The 17,391-nt window shown below is 36.6% G+C and overlaps 1 protein-coding gene across 1 annotated transcript; it reads left to right on the plus strand.

Moving 5' to 3' along the window:
- The first annotated feature begins 16,157 nt into the window (after positions 1-16,157).
- LOC123313078 lies at positions 16,158-17,030 on the plus strand. Its single transcript, XM_044897775.1, has one exon. The coding sequence runs from the start codon at positions 16,158-16,160 to the stop codon at positions 17,028-17,030; it is 873 nt and encodes a 290-aa protein (XP_044753710.1).
- Positions 17,031-17,391: the final 361 nt, after the last annotated feature.

Consider the following 17,391-nt stretch of genomic DNA (forward strand, 5'->3'; position numbering starts at 1 on the left):
ATGGGGGCGCTGAGGGCGGGATAAACTGTATTTTTCACCGTAGAACGTGAGTGTCAGATCTATTCTACTCTGTAATCTGTGTTACTAAGGTAATAATATCAAAAGCACACATAATAGGTCCTTTTTTTCGTGCATAAAAAGTGTAGCACTTTTCTACACTCGATTTGATTTACACCAGTGTAGAGGAAGTGTAGTTTATCTACACATAGTCAAAAGGAGATGTAGATAATTTACACCTCCTCTACACTGGCGTAAATTCAATCAGGAAACGAATACTAAAATCGAGTGTAGAAAAGTGCTACACTTTTTATCCAAACGAAAGGACCTAATGTTTTTCAGTAATAAGCCATTTCAGAAAATAAAATTTCTGCATTGCAGTCATCTACTTCGTAGATGCCAGTCGTTGATTTGTGCTCTCGTCGTTTTCCTAAGTTTCATCATACAAAAACAAGTGCATTTTGGAAGAAATTTATACCATTTTGTGTCTTAAGTATCGGTTTATACGTTTTCAGTCTCCAGGTGAGCTTAACACCATGCCTACTTGTGAAAATTGTACAACTTCCCTAAACCGAAAATCTCCGGGCATCCAGTGCAGTAAATGCAAAGCGTTTTTACACGCGAACGGCAGATGCTCCGATATGACAAAAAATCAAATATCTCTGATTAATGCAATGCCTGGTGGTAGGTGGGAGTGTGTTGTGTGTCGTGGTGACCATAAATCCGGGGACACTTCTTCCTCGCCCATGACTCATGTTTCTCCCGCTTCTCAGCGCGGTCCTTCGCCGACCTCGGTGCGATGGGATGCTGCGGGCGACGTGGCCGGCGGTGTTGTGTTGCCGGCGGACTCGGCGAACGTGGACATGGGAGCGTTTCAGTTGATAACTTCAATAAAATCGGAAGTTTCAGCTATGCGATGCGATATGAGAGAGCTTCGAAATTCTGTCACCTTTTGCTCAGACAAAATGAGTGATTTCGAAAATAAGTTGGCTAAACTTAATGAAGTCCTGAAGTTGGCCAATCAAATTAAGATGGAGAATGATCTCCTTAAAAAAGAAGTATCCAATCTACAGGTTAGATTGGATATAATTGAACAAAATTCCAGATTGAACAACATTGAAATTATGGACATACCTGAGAAAAAGAATGAAAATTTGAATGATGTTGTTAATAAGATTGGGGAATGTGTTGGAGTGGTTATTGAGCCTAAGGAAATATCATCGACCACTCGGGTACCGACGAGAATTTTTAACAAACCCAAGAATATAGTGGTCAAATTCGTTTCGAAATCTTTAAAAGATAAATTTATGTCCGCAGTTAAGGCAAAGCGTGGCGACTTGGGTGGAAAGAATGGATTCAAGATCGATGGGCTAGCGGAAAAATTTTATGTGAATGAACATCTCACTAATGAAAACAAAGTTATTTTCAGATCAGCTCGTGAATTTGCCAAACAAAAAGGTTACAAATTTGTGTGGGTCCAGAATGGAAACATCCTTATTAGAAAGAACGAAACGTCTAGGATCCTACAGATACAAAATGAAGCTGATTTAAGCAAGCTCTCTCAGTAACGATTTCTAGAATATTAGTAATAAATAAATAAAAATCTCATTTAAAATGGCTTTACATATTTTATATCAAAATGTACGCGGACTGCGTACAAAATTACCTAATTTCAAGTTGAGTGTGATATCCGGTTCATTCGACATAATCGCTGTGACTGAAACATGGTTGAATGATAATATATCCGATGACGAATTAACTGACGATAATTACATCTTCAGAAGAGATAGAAACTTAATTCAAACCAGGAAAAAAGACGGAGGTGGGGTGCTTTTGCTTGTGCGTGATAATTTGAACGCTAAATGTGTGCCGGAGTTGAGCAGTGATTTCGAGGATTTTTGGGTAGTAATAGACCTTCACAAAATTAAAATTTTTATTTGCTGTGTTTACATAGCACCTGGTAACGAGGCGGCCTATAGGTCGTTCACAGATAAGCTGGAGGAAAACTGTTTGAATATTCGTGATCAAGGCATAATTGTGCTTTGTGGGGATTTCAATTGTTCTTCCCTAAAATGGGCGAGGCAAACATCATGTGATGTTTTGGTTGCTACAGAAATTGAAAGTAAATATGCTCATTTTGTAGATACTTTAGATTTTTTGGAAATGAAACAATTCAACAATATTTGTAACAAAAACGAGAAAATTCTTGATTTGATTTTGTGTAATAAACAAAGAGTTGATCGCATCAGTCGAAGTGATGCTCCTTTGGTTTGTGAGGATGATCATCATCCAGCAATAGAATTCTTTTGTAATGTTGGTGCTCGTGGTTACTTGAGAGAGACGAGCTCTTATAATTTCAATTTCAGGAAGGGGGATTATGATGCGATCGATTCTGAACTTTTGGGAATAGATTGGTGCTCCCTCTTGGAGGGTGTAGATGTCAACGATAGTGTGGATGTTCTCTACAAAATGCTCGAAAAAGTCATATCAAAATACGTACCGAAAACTAAAATAAATAAAAAATTTCCTTATTTTTTCTCACAAGAAACGATACGTATTATTCGAAAAAAACATAACGTTCACAACAAATATAAAATATATAAAAATCCATATCAATATTGTCGTTTCAAAAAGTTGAGAAAACTCTCAAAAAACCTCATTTCTAGGGATTTCTATAGCTACCTTTCTAATATAGAGCAAGAACTACCTAAAAATTCTAAAAGCTTCTTCAAGTATGTATCTCGGAAGAAAGGTCACAGTAGGTTTCCATCGGTTATGTATAGTGGAGATATAGAGGCAAGGTCACCGAGGGAAATTTCTGAGTGTTTTGCAGATTTTTTCGGTTCTGTTTTCGAGCCACCTTCGGGTCCGGTTTATGATTCACAATATGAGAACATCTACAGCAGCGTCTACTTGAGCGAGGTTTCCCTATCTGAGGAGGTTGTTGAGGAAGGTCTGAAATCATTAGATCCTAATAAGGGACCAGGTCCAGATAATATTCCACCAATATCTTTGAAAAATTGTTGTAAGTCTTTAACTAAGCCTCTCTCAATTATTTTCAACCGATCGCTTCGGAGTGGAGATTTTCCACAGCACTGGAAGCTGTCGAGAGTCGTTCCGATTCATAAGGACGGTCGAAGATATGGAGAGTAGAGAGAAGGAGAACGATCGACGTACTAAAAATGTGTCCCCGAAAACAGGAAACGTAGGATAGGTGTCGCTGCGATTAAAGCGGGTGTCGATAAGGGGTGGGGATTCAAGCGTCAATTTGAAACATTGAACTAGTTCAATGATTTGAAATGAACAGCCTTCATTTTATTTTAGGTTATGTGTCATCGTGGTTTTTCTGATGATTTTTCAAATACCTTTCTTCAAATCTATATTAAATATGAGTTCTCTGAATTATATTCAATAAAATGCAAGTCGTAATCAATGAAATTCAAAAGAAATCACTGAACAAAAAAATTGTACCTACTTTTGTTTATCATTGTTTATTGAAAGCAGCTATGTTAGGTGGTTTACCGTAATCGTCAAAATTATATAAATCCGAAGTAAGGCGTAGTACACATCAAGACAACAAAAGGTAACAGTCTCAGATTTATCACTCAGGTATTGGAGTAGATTCTGTTGCCAATACTCAGCTGAGAACCGATATAAACCATATATTGTTATGTTATGCCAACAAAATTCTTCAAGAATATTCTCTTCTGAACCATGTAGTTTTATTGGTTAGATATTCTTATTCAGAAGAGTCAACTTCTCACGAGGGATGACAATTTCGATTTCGTTTATAATGAATCCATCATCTTTTTGATATCTTCATCGCAAAAGTGCTCTTGATACACAAATTGATTCGGAGTCGCTTCTTGAGATAAGGTTTTTTCAATTTTCTCTCAAAAATGCTCTCGGAAATTTTATCTCTTCTCCTTTTCTTTCCGATGCCAAAACAATCTTATACTAGCGCACGCTTCAACATTTCACCATGGTCATATGTTGTTCTCTTATCAAAAATCGAAAATAATAATATTCCTATCATCTGTCACCAGGGAAACAGTTCACTCAGCCAACGAGCCAACTACAATTTGATTCGTGTAAATCAAAATTTCGCACTCTCGTGATGGCCAGCGCGCCTGTTGGCAAAAGCATCAACTACCATATTGGTACATATTTTAGGGGACAAAAAATCTGTGGTCTCAAAGCAGCGATCGTTCTCCTTCTCTCTACTCTCCATAGTCGAAGAGATCTCGTTCAGAACTATAGACCTATAAGTATTCTCTCGGCTATACCGAAGTTATTTGAGTCCCTAGTTTACAAGACAATAATGCATCACGTAAAACACTTGATTATTGAAAATCAGCATGGGTTCGTGAAGAGTAGAAATCTCGAAACCAATTTAGTCCATTTCCTCGAAATTCTACATGATGGTATCGAAGCTCATAATCAAACAGATGTAATATATACGGACTTCAAAAAAGCTTTCGATAAAGTTAATCACACAGTACTTTTTCGACGACTTGCGGAAGTGGAAATATGTGGTAGCCTGTTGAGGTGGGTGAGGTCGTATGTGTTGCGGAGATCACAGTATGTGTGTGTCGGGGGACAGAAATCAGGAAACTACACCAGTACATCAGGCGTACCTCAGGGTTCGCACTTGGGGCCCCTACTTTTTATAATTTATATCAATAATATATCTTCCTGTTTTCATTCTGCAGGATTTCTGATTTATGCAGACGACCTCAAAATATTCCTGAGGATAAGATCTATTGAGGATGCTGCATTGCTTCAGGAGGACTTGGATAGGTTCTGCCAATAATGTAGAGATAACTTTCTCTTCCTCAGCCTGAATAAATGTCAGGTAATTTCGTTCACGAGGAATACAAATGTCCTGTTAAATACATATTCAATGAATCAAAACAATTTGCCAAGGGTCGACAGTATTAGGGATTTAGGAGTAATTTTGGATACCAAGTTGAACTTTATCCATCATATCAATAATGTTATATCATCTTCGAACAAACTGCTTGGATTCACCCTTCGACATGGTAAATTGTTCAGGACTAACAGGAGCTTACTCATTTTATACAACTCCTTTGTTTTGAGTAAATTGAATTTTGCCTCTCCGACCTGGAATCCCCACTATCAGTGTCACATAAAACGATTAGAAAGCATACAACACAAATTTCTCAAACACTTGTCATACAGGAATAATTTGGTTATAACAGATCATGATTACACTCAAGCTCAATCAAGGTTCAATATTCTAAGTTTGGAAAACCGCAGAAAAATGAATGACATGAGTTTTCTATACAAGGTTCTGAACGGCATCTTTTTGGCCCCCTCAATACTACAGTTGATATCCATCAAAGTACCCGAGAGAAGATTAAGATCAAGGGAGACGTTTGCTATTTCTTTCCGTCGCTTGAATGTTACGCAGAATTCACCAGTATGTAGATTTTTGACCACATTTAACAATGAGTTTGGAGACACTGATCCGTTTTGTACGTCTCTCTCCCAGTTCAAGGGAGTTCTCAGGCGAAAGTTATCATCCGGTGTTATAACATAGATTGTAATGTACATAGAAAAAACTGTTAATTTGCACTTTGGTTATATTAGAATTATATATAAGAATTTATACTTAAATTGTATGATTATTTTTTGTTAATAATTTGTGAGTACTATTTTTGGGTTTCAATGCCCGTTTGTATTCCTATATGCAATAAATAAAAAAAACAAAAAACCTAAAGCTTTGTACGCCACTCGTACATAATTAGGCCTTATGGACTTGCCCAAGTTATTGGCCTCGCTCGCTTTGCTCGCTCTGCCATAAACTTCTGGACTCGTCCATAAAGACCTAATTTATGTACTTGTTATTGTTATTTTCGATTGTATGCAATGCCTCATTTCAATACGACCTGACAGAAAATGACCGAGTGTAAAGAAAAATATTAGTTTAAAATCTCACCAATAAAATTCACCTTAATTATACTCACATTTTTTCACAATGGTTATTATCCTCTACTTTTTGTTCTAACCCTCCAACAAACGTCGTAAAAATGGGTTGAAATGGATTATTTTTTAATAGAATAATAGAGTGATAATAGAATTTTGTCAGCCTGAGCACTTTAAATAAACTGTCTCAATTTTCTATATTTGCACCCCAAATCTCACGATATAAATTTTTTTAAAGTGACATGATGCAACTAATCAGATAGATATGCTAAAACATACATTGTTCAGCCATATATGTATGTTTTGTTTCATTTTTCCGATGCCGGAGTCGCCCTACATAGTTCTTGAAATTTAATGGAATTTTGTAGCTACTCCCGATATTGATCAAAATAATGATGACTAGTGCTATTTGATATAATGCGTTCATGTTCGAAGAAGGACACATTTGACGGTAGTTAGCATTATAGACGTAACATCCCAAAAATTTTAATAGTTTGCCTCTATGATATTGCAACAAATATTTGATGTTTAACTGATTCACTTATGATACTTGCTGATGCGACGGTTTTCAATATTGATGAGTCAGCAGATGTGAAATATTCCTCAATAAAAAAGGATGCCGACTCTAACTCTGCTTACAAATATTAGTTTCTCATATTCGGTTTCATTCGAGAGTCAATTTTCTGAGGTATAAACGGATATATTTTTAATATATCCTCGAATATGTGGGAAGCACAGGAGCAAATTGCATTTTCTTGTTTGCCTACATCAAAAAGCGGTTCATAAGGATATCCGGCTTTGTCGCTGGAAAGAGTTTATCGAAAAAATGGATTATCTTTCTTTTTTCCCTACTTTGTTGCTGAAGTGTAAAAAGAATTTGGTGAAGTTTCCTGGGAGATCAACCATTATAATAATATTACGTTTCATTTCACACTTTCCTCAGAAATATAATATTTTATGGGAAAATATCGATACGTGTTGAAATGGGTACCGACTAATGATATTTTGAAAGGAAATTTTTTCATAAGGATCAAGGTTTTAACTTAATTCATTGAAATTGCATATTAGTCGATGTTTGAAATATGCAAAACTAGGTGAAAATTCTCAATATTTTCTGGAAGACATAAGATGAACTGTAAATTCGAAAAACTGACATAGATACACTTACATTAACAATTGCAACCACCATATCTGAAGCTAATGGAACCCCGTTGACCTTACCTGAAAAAAATAAATTGGTATTCAAAATGATAATCCACGTATATATGTAAAGGGTGTACCAGAATGACTATGAAATCCTTAATCAGAGAAGCTATTGCGTACTCTGAGAAAAATACCAAAAAATCTTTAAACCCTATATAAATGTCTTTTTTCTACAAGCGCGTTACTTTCCCGAACGGTGCTGGAAAAATCCCTGCTATTTCTTTTCCGCACCCAAATGTTGAAGAGTAAATAAATCAGATTTTGTCACGTCTCTACGCACCGAACGTTAACGATGAGATTAACCATGGTAGCGACATACAGAATTACGTCTGTCATTATATAAGAATTAAACAATCAATCAAATGTAATCGTTTCGTAAAATGGATATATTCATATATTCAAAGTGCTTGTAGAAAAAACAGTGTTCCTCACTCATGCGGAAAGTATCTTGACGCACTCGCTTTCCCGAACTCGGCTTCGTATTTTTCGGTCTACGGCAGTTTCGTCCGGACAAGTACCAAAGTACCATTTTCCGCACTTGTTAGGAAAAGAACAATTTTTCACACCCTATTTTTCGAGTTACGTTTGTGGGGAACATGAAATATATCAGTTTTAACGTTCTGAAATATTCTTCATCACTACTCCAATAGATACGTCGAAGAACGCTATAGTCGTTATTCAAAAATAATTCGCAATTTTATCATGAAATGTAATAAATATTGCACTTTGGTCAATATTTGAGAGTTCGGTGTGAAAAAAGATTGTGTGAAAGCCTGAATGGCCAACTATTTCAAAAATATGCACGAATTATGTAGATTTCCAAATCGTACAAAGATAGCTCATTGCTTGTGTGAATATAAAGTTATTACAGTAAGAATAGAGAACTGATGAATTCTACAATATAATAAAATATTCAGGATTGGTTTATGCTCTCATTCAAGTGGATTCAAGTGTGATAGCGAAACACGTATCCTGTTTTAAAAACTTGTTCTGTTTTTAGTTGTGAGAGAAGCGTTGATTTTCTGATGTCGATTTTGTATTAAGCCCGTTTGCAACCACCGCGAATTCTCTGGAGAATTCTCTACAAAATTCTCGCAAGAAAACGGCAGAGATTATTTTGTGTGCAACTGAACAGAGAATTCTACCGAAAGTGCGTATGTAACGGTAAATAATTCACGGCGCATGAATTTTCGAGTAAATTCTCTAGCTAGAGAATTCTCGGCTGTTGCAAACGGCCTTTAGAGTGGTGGCCAGACAATTTTGACAATGCGAGCATTTATTATGGGATTGTGGACATTGCGTACATTTTTAAACTAAACACTTGAACATTATCAGAAAAAGAAAAATGGGTGAGATATCTGGGATAAGTGAATGTTCCTCTGGAGAGGAGCGTGAAAGCCGTAAGGCTGAAGTCATAATAATCAATCTTTATTTCAGATAAGATTACCAAATGACAATCTGAAATGAAATAGTGGCCAAAGATCAAACTAATCAACTAAATTCACAATTGAAAAAATCTCCTAATTCATACGGTTCAAGATTTATAATCAATGATCTCATTTTATTTTCAAACATTTTTGTGCTACTCATATTCTTAAAGCTATAAGGTAACTGATTGAAAATTCTCATACACCTATATTCCTGATGTTTCTCACTCAGAGTTAATCTGTGAATTGGAAAGCTTAAATTTTGTGTTCTTGTATTTTACTAGAGTTATGTTCAATGAATTTATCTTTGCGCCTATGAAGAAATACAGCACATTTATAAATATATAAGCCATACACTGTAAATATATTGTTTTGTTTGAACACATTCCTACAAGTTTCCTTAAACTTTAGATCGTGAATTGTTCTCAGAATTCGCTTCTGTACAGTAAACATTTCTTTTTAATACCCCAGAAAATTATACCATATCTGAGCCTCGATTCGAAATTCGCGTGATACAAAATTTTCAATGTTTTTTCATTCAAATATCTTTTAGATATTCTGAAGGCAAAGTTAATTTGACTTAGCTTTTGACTTAAATATTCTGTATGCGCTCTGAAGGACAGAAAAGAGTCTATGAAGATCCCCAGGAATTTTGTATTATTTGTAACAAGAATATCCTCCTCTCCCAATGTTATGCTTGTTGGTTTGCTTTTATTTTTTCTGTTGGTGCTGAAAATCAGGAGGTTTGTTTTTTCGACATTCAATATTAGATCATTAGTTTTTAGCCATTCTTGTGTCTTACTAAAGAAGTGGGTTCCCGCTCTGACTAAGGTATCTTTCTCTTTTGCTCCCACCAGTAATGTGTCATCTGCGTAGCTTATCAATGACTCCTCCTCTTCTTCCTCCACAATGTCCTCTAGATCGTTGAGGAAAATATGTTAATAGGTTTGTTGAATTCAGTAGCTTTGACGGCGATTTTCTTCACTATTAAGATCACATTTATTCTTTCGAAAGCCGTTTTGCTATTCACTAATCGTATACCCTTCATTGATCTCATTGGACAAGATCCCAGTTAGTAATAATTTAAGAGAAGTATTGAGCAATGGTACGATAGTTACCACAATCTGTCTTATTTTTAATGTGAGGTTATTTATGGATCTAGAATGTCTGAAATAATTTAATGTATTGGCCGCAATGTGAGAGATTTTAATCAGTAGATGGGGTATGATTGATTTGGGAATTCTACATAAAAATTTCGCAATGAAATGAGCCAATAGATGAAGAAATTTCGGTTAATTATCTTTTGATAATACTTTATCAATTATACTAGAAGCGAAATAATTCGTGAGAATTTGATCGAAGAATAAACAGATGTATAGTGGTATTCTGCTTTAATCTGTAAGCCAATCTGTAACTTTTCATAAGCTTACGGTGGTCTGTAGCTTACAGGAATCCGTAACTATTTACGATAAGTAAATGTCAATGTCAATGAGATTGTGACAGAAACATTTCCAAAATTGCATTATTTACGAATCTGTCAATCTAAAACTTACAGATCGATCGTACGCTACAGATTCGTAACTTACGAATGAAAAGCAGAATACAACCAGTAATTAGTAATGTGGGTGAATTGAAATCCATGACTGTTAAACCGGTATTATTCATTTGAAAGCAGATTATAGTCCGTGTCTTTTATCACTTTTTCCTTATTCTTGAAGCACAACAAAACTCTCACCGATTTTTTGCCAGCTCTACGACTAATTATATCCAGCAAACACTAGTGTACCTAGAGAAGCATGGGTAATCTAATTGAATCAAGGCCCATCAGTTGAGTTGAGATGGGATACAATTATGACGATTTCTGAATTCCTAATTTCATTTCAGCTCAAGAATTTTTTAATTCGATTTACTATTTGTTCAAACATTTGATTATGTCCGGAACCAATTTTATAGAATTCATTTCGACTCAACACTGCGCGGTTATAATCTGCCCACGTTCCCGTACTTTACAAGCAGCTCAAAAGCTCGAAATTCATATTTCTCACAGATTGTCGACCTGCGTTACCAGCAACGACATGACGAGAGTTTTCAATTAATTCTTACAATAACAAAAAATTGTTTGATCGTTTTCAATTATATTCCATCCAGTGGCGTGACCGCATTTCACGAAATTAAATTATGGAGACGATCGCATTATGATGAGGTTTTTTCGAGTTGGAGTGAAAGAAAGCCGCGAACATTTTTCTTCTAACCATCAGGAAGAATAATTAAATTGCAAAAATCAAGGAAAGGATCCAAATTTCTGGTGATAAGGGAATCGGGCAATATTTACGGGTCGAGTCCCATTACAGGTCTATCAATCTTCTTTTGAGAATAACTGTACCATACACGAAAGGAATGGCTTCATGAAAGACATTAATTTAGGATATTAATCTAGATATTGATGACGTATTTCTGTGCGTTGAAAAGAAAAAATATAAAAGGAACTTAGCAATACATACACTCTTTATGAAGGAAAAAATAGATCAATAGTACTGTGAAAGACTTGATGGCTATTTGATCCTTTGAGTTATGTTCGGTAGAGCGAATTTTCAACTCAATATCTGAATTCTGAATCAATTCTGTTGGGAAGAAGGATTAAATTGGTTTTTCCATCTATTGGCAAAAAACCTTTTCGTATAAAATAACGATTAAATCATTTAAAGGAACAAGCAAGGTGAATATGAAATGTCGAGCTATATTTCTAGGGAACACCAAAAATAAGAGTCATTTGTCTACTGCAGTGCACTCTCTGTCGAAGCTTGATCGGAGAGTCTACGCTTGATTGTGGGATTTACATCAAATTGTTTTTAGTCGAACTTTCAGTCATGGGCATTCTCAACATCATTCTACTAAATTATGATCTGTACAAGGTGAGCAAATTTCGATGTTTTAGCAATACAGCTTTTAAACCAGAGAAGATTGACAAAATCTGATACACCATTCTCGTTCTCTTTTTCTGAGGAAATATCAATAGTAGTAGACATTTTTGGCCACTTTCTTTTGTTTTCGAGTTATAAGCTAAAATTGGAAAAATGGCGATATCGAAATAAATTCATATCTCCGCTAATACTGATGATAGAGCTCTGAAATTAAAATATTATACAGGCACTTTTTTACGTAGAATTCAGTGGCGTGCTCGCCTTTTTATCAAAATTTTTAATTACGAAGCTATGACCCAAAGTTATGTTTTTTCAGATAGGAACACTAGATTTCTGTGCAATTTTTTGAAAGCTTAATTTTTACTGATTTCAAAAACACATAATATCATATGGTTTATATCAATATAAATAATAGTCAAAAACCTTTTTTCCCAATATTTCTATGGTTTCAACTTTTGAGGAGCACAGAGAGATAGAGCTTCCTATAACAAGAGCAGTCTCCTTCCGGCAATGTCACATTTTCTATGCTTTTTACCAATTTTCACAAAATTTGAATCTAGATATCTAGGTATTTCATAAATTTTTATAATAATGAAAGGACAAATAGAAGGAGACAGTGGTAATCATACGATGCTATATTTTTCTGTGGTCATCAAGAGTTGAAACCATAGAAATATTGGGAAAAAGGTTTTTGAACATTTCCTTTTATTTGTATGGATACAAACCATATGATATTAGATGATTTAGAAATCAGTAAAAATCAAGCTTTCAAAAAATTGCACAGAAATCTAGTGTTCCCATTTAAAAAACATAACTTTGGGTCATAGCTTCGTAATTAAAAATCCTACTAAAAAGGCAAGCACGCCACTGGCTTCTACGTAAAAAAGTGACTTTATAATGTTTTAATTTCAGAACTCTATCATCATTATTAGCGGAGATATAAATTTATTTCGATTTCGCCATTTTTCTCGAAAACAAAAGAAAGTGGCCAAAAATGACTACTACTATTGATAGTTTCCCAGAAAAAAAAAAGAGAATGGGGTATCAGATTTTGTCTACCACCTCTGGTTTGAGAACTGTAGTGCTAAAACATCGAAATTTGCCCACCCTGTACATGGTAGGTTTTCAAAAAGGTTGGCACTGGTAGATCTCCGAAGATATAAGCGGTATAAACAATTGTTTTTAATGTTCTAATAGTATGATGGGAGGAAAATAATGGCTATTTAAGGCCACCCATTCAAATGACAACCCATATTTTTTGTAGAGGAAATGAAGAATTCGTGGTTTATTCATTAATATTTGAAATGTAGTATCATATTCAAATTCATTGTTCATGACAAGAAACCAAAAACGATTTACCATTGAAAAATGGCCATAACTGTCTAGTCTAAAGCGTTAGATATATCATGCATTTCAGATTTCACGTAAAAGGTAAGCACAATCCGCAATATTCTTGTCAGTATTTTTTACGATCTGTTGAATGATGTATTCTTAGTAGTAGATTGCAGACGTGTAACAACTGAAAGAGATAGACTTGCTGAAAAATAAAACACGAAATTATATTATATAGGCACATATAGCAGAAAAAACCGGTCGACAGGGCCGGACTGGTTACAATGTGATTGCTGTAGTAACCACATTATTATTAACAAAGAGAAATAAGCGAATGAAGCGACGGTACTGGGTGCATCCATATTACTGTGTTAATTATTTTAAACATGCTTTCTACGTTGTCTCAAAAAAATTATGTGGGTTGTGGGCTCTGTACATAATAAATAAACATGCTTACAGAGTGCAACGTCATATACACAATGGGTCTAGGAAATATACCATTATGAAGATGAAGGTCTAAAACGACCTAGTCACCCATACGTAGAAACAATTATAAAGAATTATTATAAATTATAATAATTAGGTATATATTTTAGGGCCCCAGTAGTCTATTCCTTGCTGAGCGTAATTCCTGCTTTGGTGTGGTATGGTAAGTTGATTTTTGCTCCTCGTATTGACCCTGTGAAAAGTGTTCAGGTGTGTGTGTACAGGGTGGGCAAATTTTGATGTTTTAGCACTACAGCTTTCAAACCAGTGGAGATAGACAAAACTTGATACCCCATTCTCGTTCTCTTTTTCTGAGAAACTAACAATAGTAGTAGTCATTTTTGGCTACTTTCTTTTGTTTTCGAGTTATAAGCGAAAATTGGAAAAATGGCGATTTCGAAATAAATTTAAATCTCCGCCAATACTGATGATAGAGCTCTGAAATGAAAACATTATACAGGCATTTTTTTAAGTAGAATCCAGTGCCGTGCTTGCCTTTCAAGCAGGATTTTTAATTACGGAGCTATGACCCAAAGTTATGTTTTTTTAATTGGGAACACTAGATTTCCATGCAATTTTTTTAAAGCTTAATTTTCACTGATTTAAAAAATGTGCAAATCTAGCTCGCCTCCTCGTGGTGCACCCTGGGTAACGCTAAAGAGCTAGAACGATAGGCAATCCAGACTATCGCACGATCTCCTGGATAACAAAACATCCATACTGCAACACTATGGCAAACGGTTCTTCTCAGAGCCAACTGACAAGGACTCTTGGCCCTTTTGTTAGAGTCTGCCAGCTAAACGTTGAAAGTATTAGCAGATCCAAAAGTGAATATCTATCTAAATTTCTTTTGGATTGTAACATTGATGTGGTTCTTCTACAAGAGACACATGCTGCTGACGAATCACAGCTCCGAAAAAGAGGGAAAATCTATGGTTATAAACTGGTTGGAGCAACGTATCACCCCCACTACGGCATAGCTACATACGCTCGCGCCAATTTAGATGATGTCAAACTTCTGTCTATTTCCGAAGATGAGGACATTTTCACCATAAATACTGAAGTTGCCGGAATGGTCATAGTGAATGTCTATAAACCCCCTGCAACCAAATGGCCAAATAACTTACTACCTGCTAGCAGACACCCAACAATTTATGCTGGCGATTTCAATAGCCATCACACCCAATGGAGGTACCGTCAAAACGACCAAAACGGTACAAAACTAGTAGAGTGGGCTGAGGCTGAAAACATTCAGTTGGTTTTTAGTGCTAAGCAGAAGTACACTTTTCGTTCTGCTAGATGGAAGTCTGAAACCAATCCAGACTTATGCTTTGCGTCCACCGACCAGAAAGGAAAACCTGTCCAGGTTAACCGCTGCGTGCTTAAAGATTTCCCACATAGCCAGCACCGACCTGTACTGCTGGAGGTAGGAACACAGATTCCAGTCATCCGTAGCTCCAACCATCCAAGATGGAACTTCGCAAAGGCTGACTGGCAAGGATATTCATCTGCCCTTGATAAGAATGTGAGATTCATTGCTCCCCTTCCAACCAACTATCACAGATTTGCTAAGATGGTTATATCTACTGCCAAAAAACACATACCACGAGGCGTAAGAAGAGAATACATTCCATGTTGGAGCGAAGCCAACCAGCTTCTCTACGAAGATTATGTGGAAAATGGTAGATCGGACGTTGCGGACACTCTACTACACAATCTTGACGAAGCACGAAAAGAGAAATGGAATGAAATTACTAAAAATCTAAACTTTAAACACTCAAGCAAAAAGGCTTGGATCTTGCTTAAAAAGTTAGGAGCCGATTCCCATACTGCTACGAAGCCGGCGGGTGTTTCAGCTGACCAAATAGCCAATCGCGTAGCTGGTTTATCCAGAGCTAAAAAGGACAAAGAACACTCGACCGTAATTAAGAAAGAATTCAGAGCGCTCAAACAAACATCTATTATACAAGAACAACTATCTGGCGAATTCACCGTTGACGAAGTGACCAAGGCCCTTCAACTCGTAAAAAATGGCAAGTCACCTGGATTTGACAACATACACCCAGAATTCCTTACACACTGTGGAGTAAATACGAAGCGCTGGCTAGCGCAGTTCTTTACAAATGTCCTTCAATCCGAAAAATTGCCAAGCGAATTCAAAAGAACGAAAATCATTGCCATTCTTCAACCTGGTAAACCTGCCGATTTACCAGAAAGTTATAGACCGATTTCTCTGCTGAGTGTCACTTATAAACTCCTGGAGCGTCTAATTTACAACCGAATAAACCCACTAATTTTGGAGATCCTACCCGTAGAACAAGCAGGTTTTCGACCTGGCCGCAATTGCGAAGATCAAGTACTTGCGCTAACAACATTTATTGAAAGAGGCTTCGAAGAACGCAGCAAAACGGGAGTGGTCTTTATAGATCTCACGGCTGCTTACGATACGGTCTGGAGAGAGGGGCTCATGTATAAGTTTTTAAAGGCTATAAGGTGCAACAAGCTAACGTCACTAGTGAATAAGATGCTTTCCAACAGAATTCTTCAAGTATCCATCGGAGCTACGCTAAGCAGACCAAAACTGCTTAATAATGGTCTTCCACAGGGATCTGTGCTGGCGCCACTCCTTTTTAACTTGTATACAGCTGACTTGCCACTTACATCAAGCCGTAAATTCATGTATGCTGATGACTTGGCTCTCGCAAAGCAACATGTCAATATGGGAGACCTGGAAACAACCCTATCTGATGACCTGAATATACTATCTGGTTACTTTAAGAGATGGTGACTCACACCAAGCATTTCAAAAACGGAGACATGCTGTTTTCACCTTAACAATAGAATGGCATCGAACAATCTAAATGTCACTTTCAACAATAGTATTTTACGCCACAACCACTATCCCAAGTACCTAGGTATTACATTGGATCGCACCCCTTCTTTCAACAAACATTTAACAAACTTGGCAGCGAAGTTGAGAACTCGCAACAATATTCTATACAAACTGGCGGGGTCGACCTGGGGAGCTGATGCCTCCACACTACGCACGTCCGCACTCAGCCTGGTCTTTTCTACGGCCGAATATTGCGCATCGGTTTGGCTAAACAGCCCTTACGTTAGTAAAGTGGATACCGTTCTCAATCAAACAATGAGAATTATTTCGGGATCTGTTAAGTCCACACCTATCGAATGGCTACCCGTATTGTGTCATATCGAACCACCGAAAATCCGTAGACAGCAGATATTGGTTCGTGAGTTTAAAAAGGTCAGCGAAAACCTAGACCTACCGATCCATCAAGACATCATAAGATTCAACCGACTAAAATCAAGAAATCCAACTGTAAAAACAGCCCAACAGCTTGTAACCAACAACTTTAATGGATATGAAGAGTGGATAGCAAGCTGGCAGAGCAGAGCTGATCCAGCCTGGCACCCCTTACTAGATCCAAAAAATCCACCACAGGGTTTCAATCTGCCCCGTAAAATTTGGGTTCGATTAAACAGGATCCGGACTGGCCATGGAAGAAGTGGATCGGCCTTGTTCAAATGGGGGATGAGAATGAGTCCGGAATGCGATTGCGGTGCTGCTTCTCAAACAATGCATCACATTGCCTATGAATGTCCGACTAGGAGATTTTCTGGCACAACTTCTGACTTTTTGCATGCAACAGCGCGGTCCATCCAATGGCTTAACCAACTAGATATCGAGCTGTGATGCTACACATAATTTTGTCTGTACTCTGTATATTTTTTTCTTACAATATTTTTATATTTTCTTGTGCTTGTGCAGTTAACTTCTGTGGATGTTTGTATACGCCATAAGCTAAATAAAATAAAATAATTTAAAAAACATAACTTTGGGTCATAGCTTCGTAATTAAAAATCCTGCTAAAAAGGCGAGCACGCCACTGAATTCTACATGAAAAAGTGTCTGTATAATGTTTTAATTTCAGAGCTCTATCGTCAGTAGTAGCGGAGATATGAATTTATTTCGATATCGCCTTCTTTCCAATTTTTGCTTAAAACTCGAAAACAAAAGATAGTGGCCAAAAATGACTACTACTCTTGTTAGGTTC

The sequence above is a fragment of the Coccinella septempunctata genome, chromosome 5 (genome assembly GCF_907165205.1).
Source record: "Coccinella septempunctata chromosome 5, icCocSept1.1, whole genome shotgun sequence".
NCBI lineage: Eukaryota > Metazoa > Arthropoda > Insecta > Coleoptera > Coccinellidae > Coccinella > Coccinella septempunctata.

What these genes read in the sequence shown, in the direction of transcription:
- LOC123313078 (XM_044897775.1), top strand. Translation starts at nt 16,158, where the DNA reads ATGGCATCGAACAATCTAAATGTCACTTTCAACAATAGTATTTTACGC.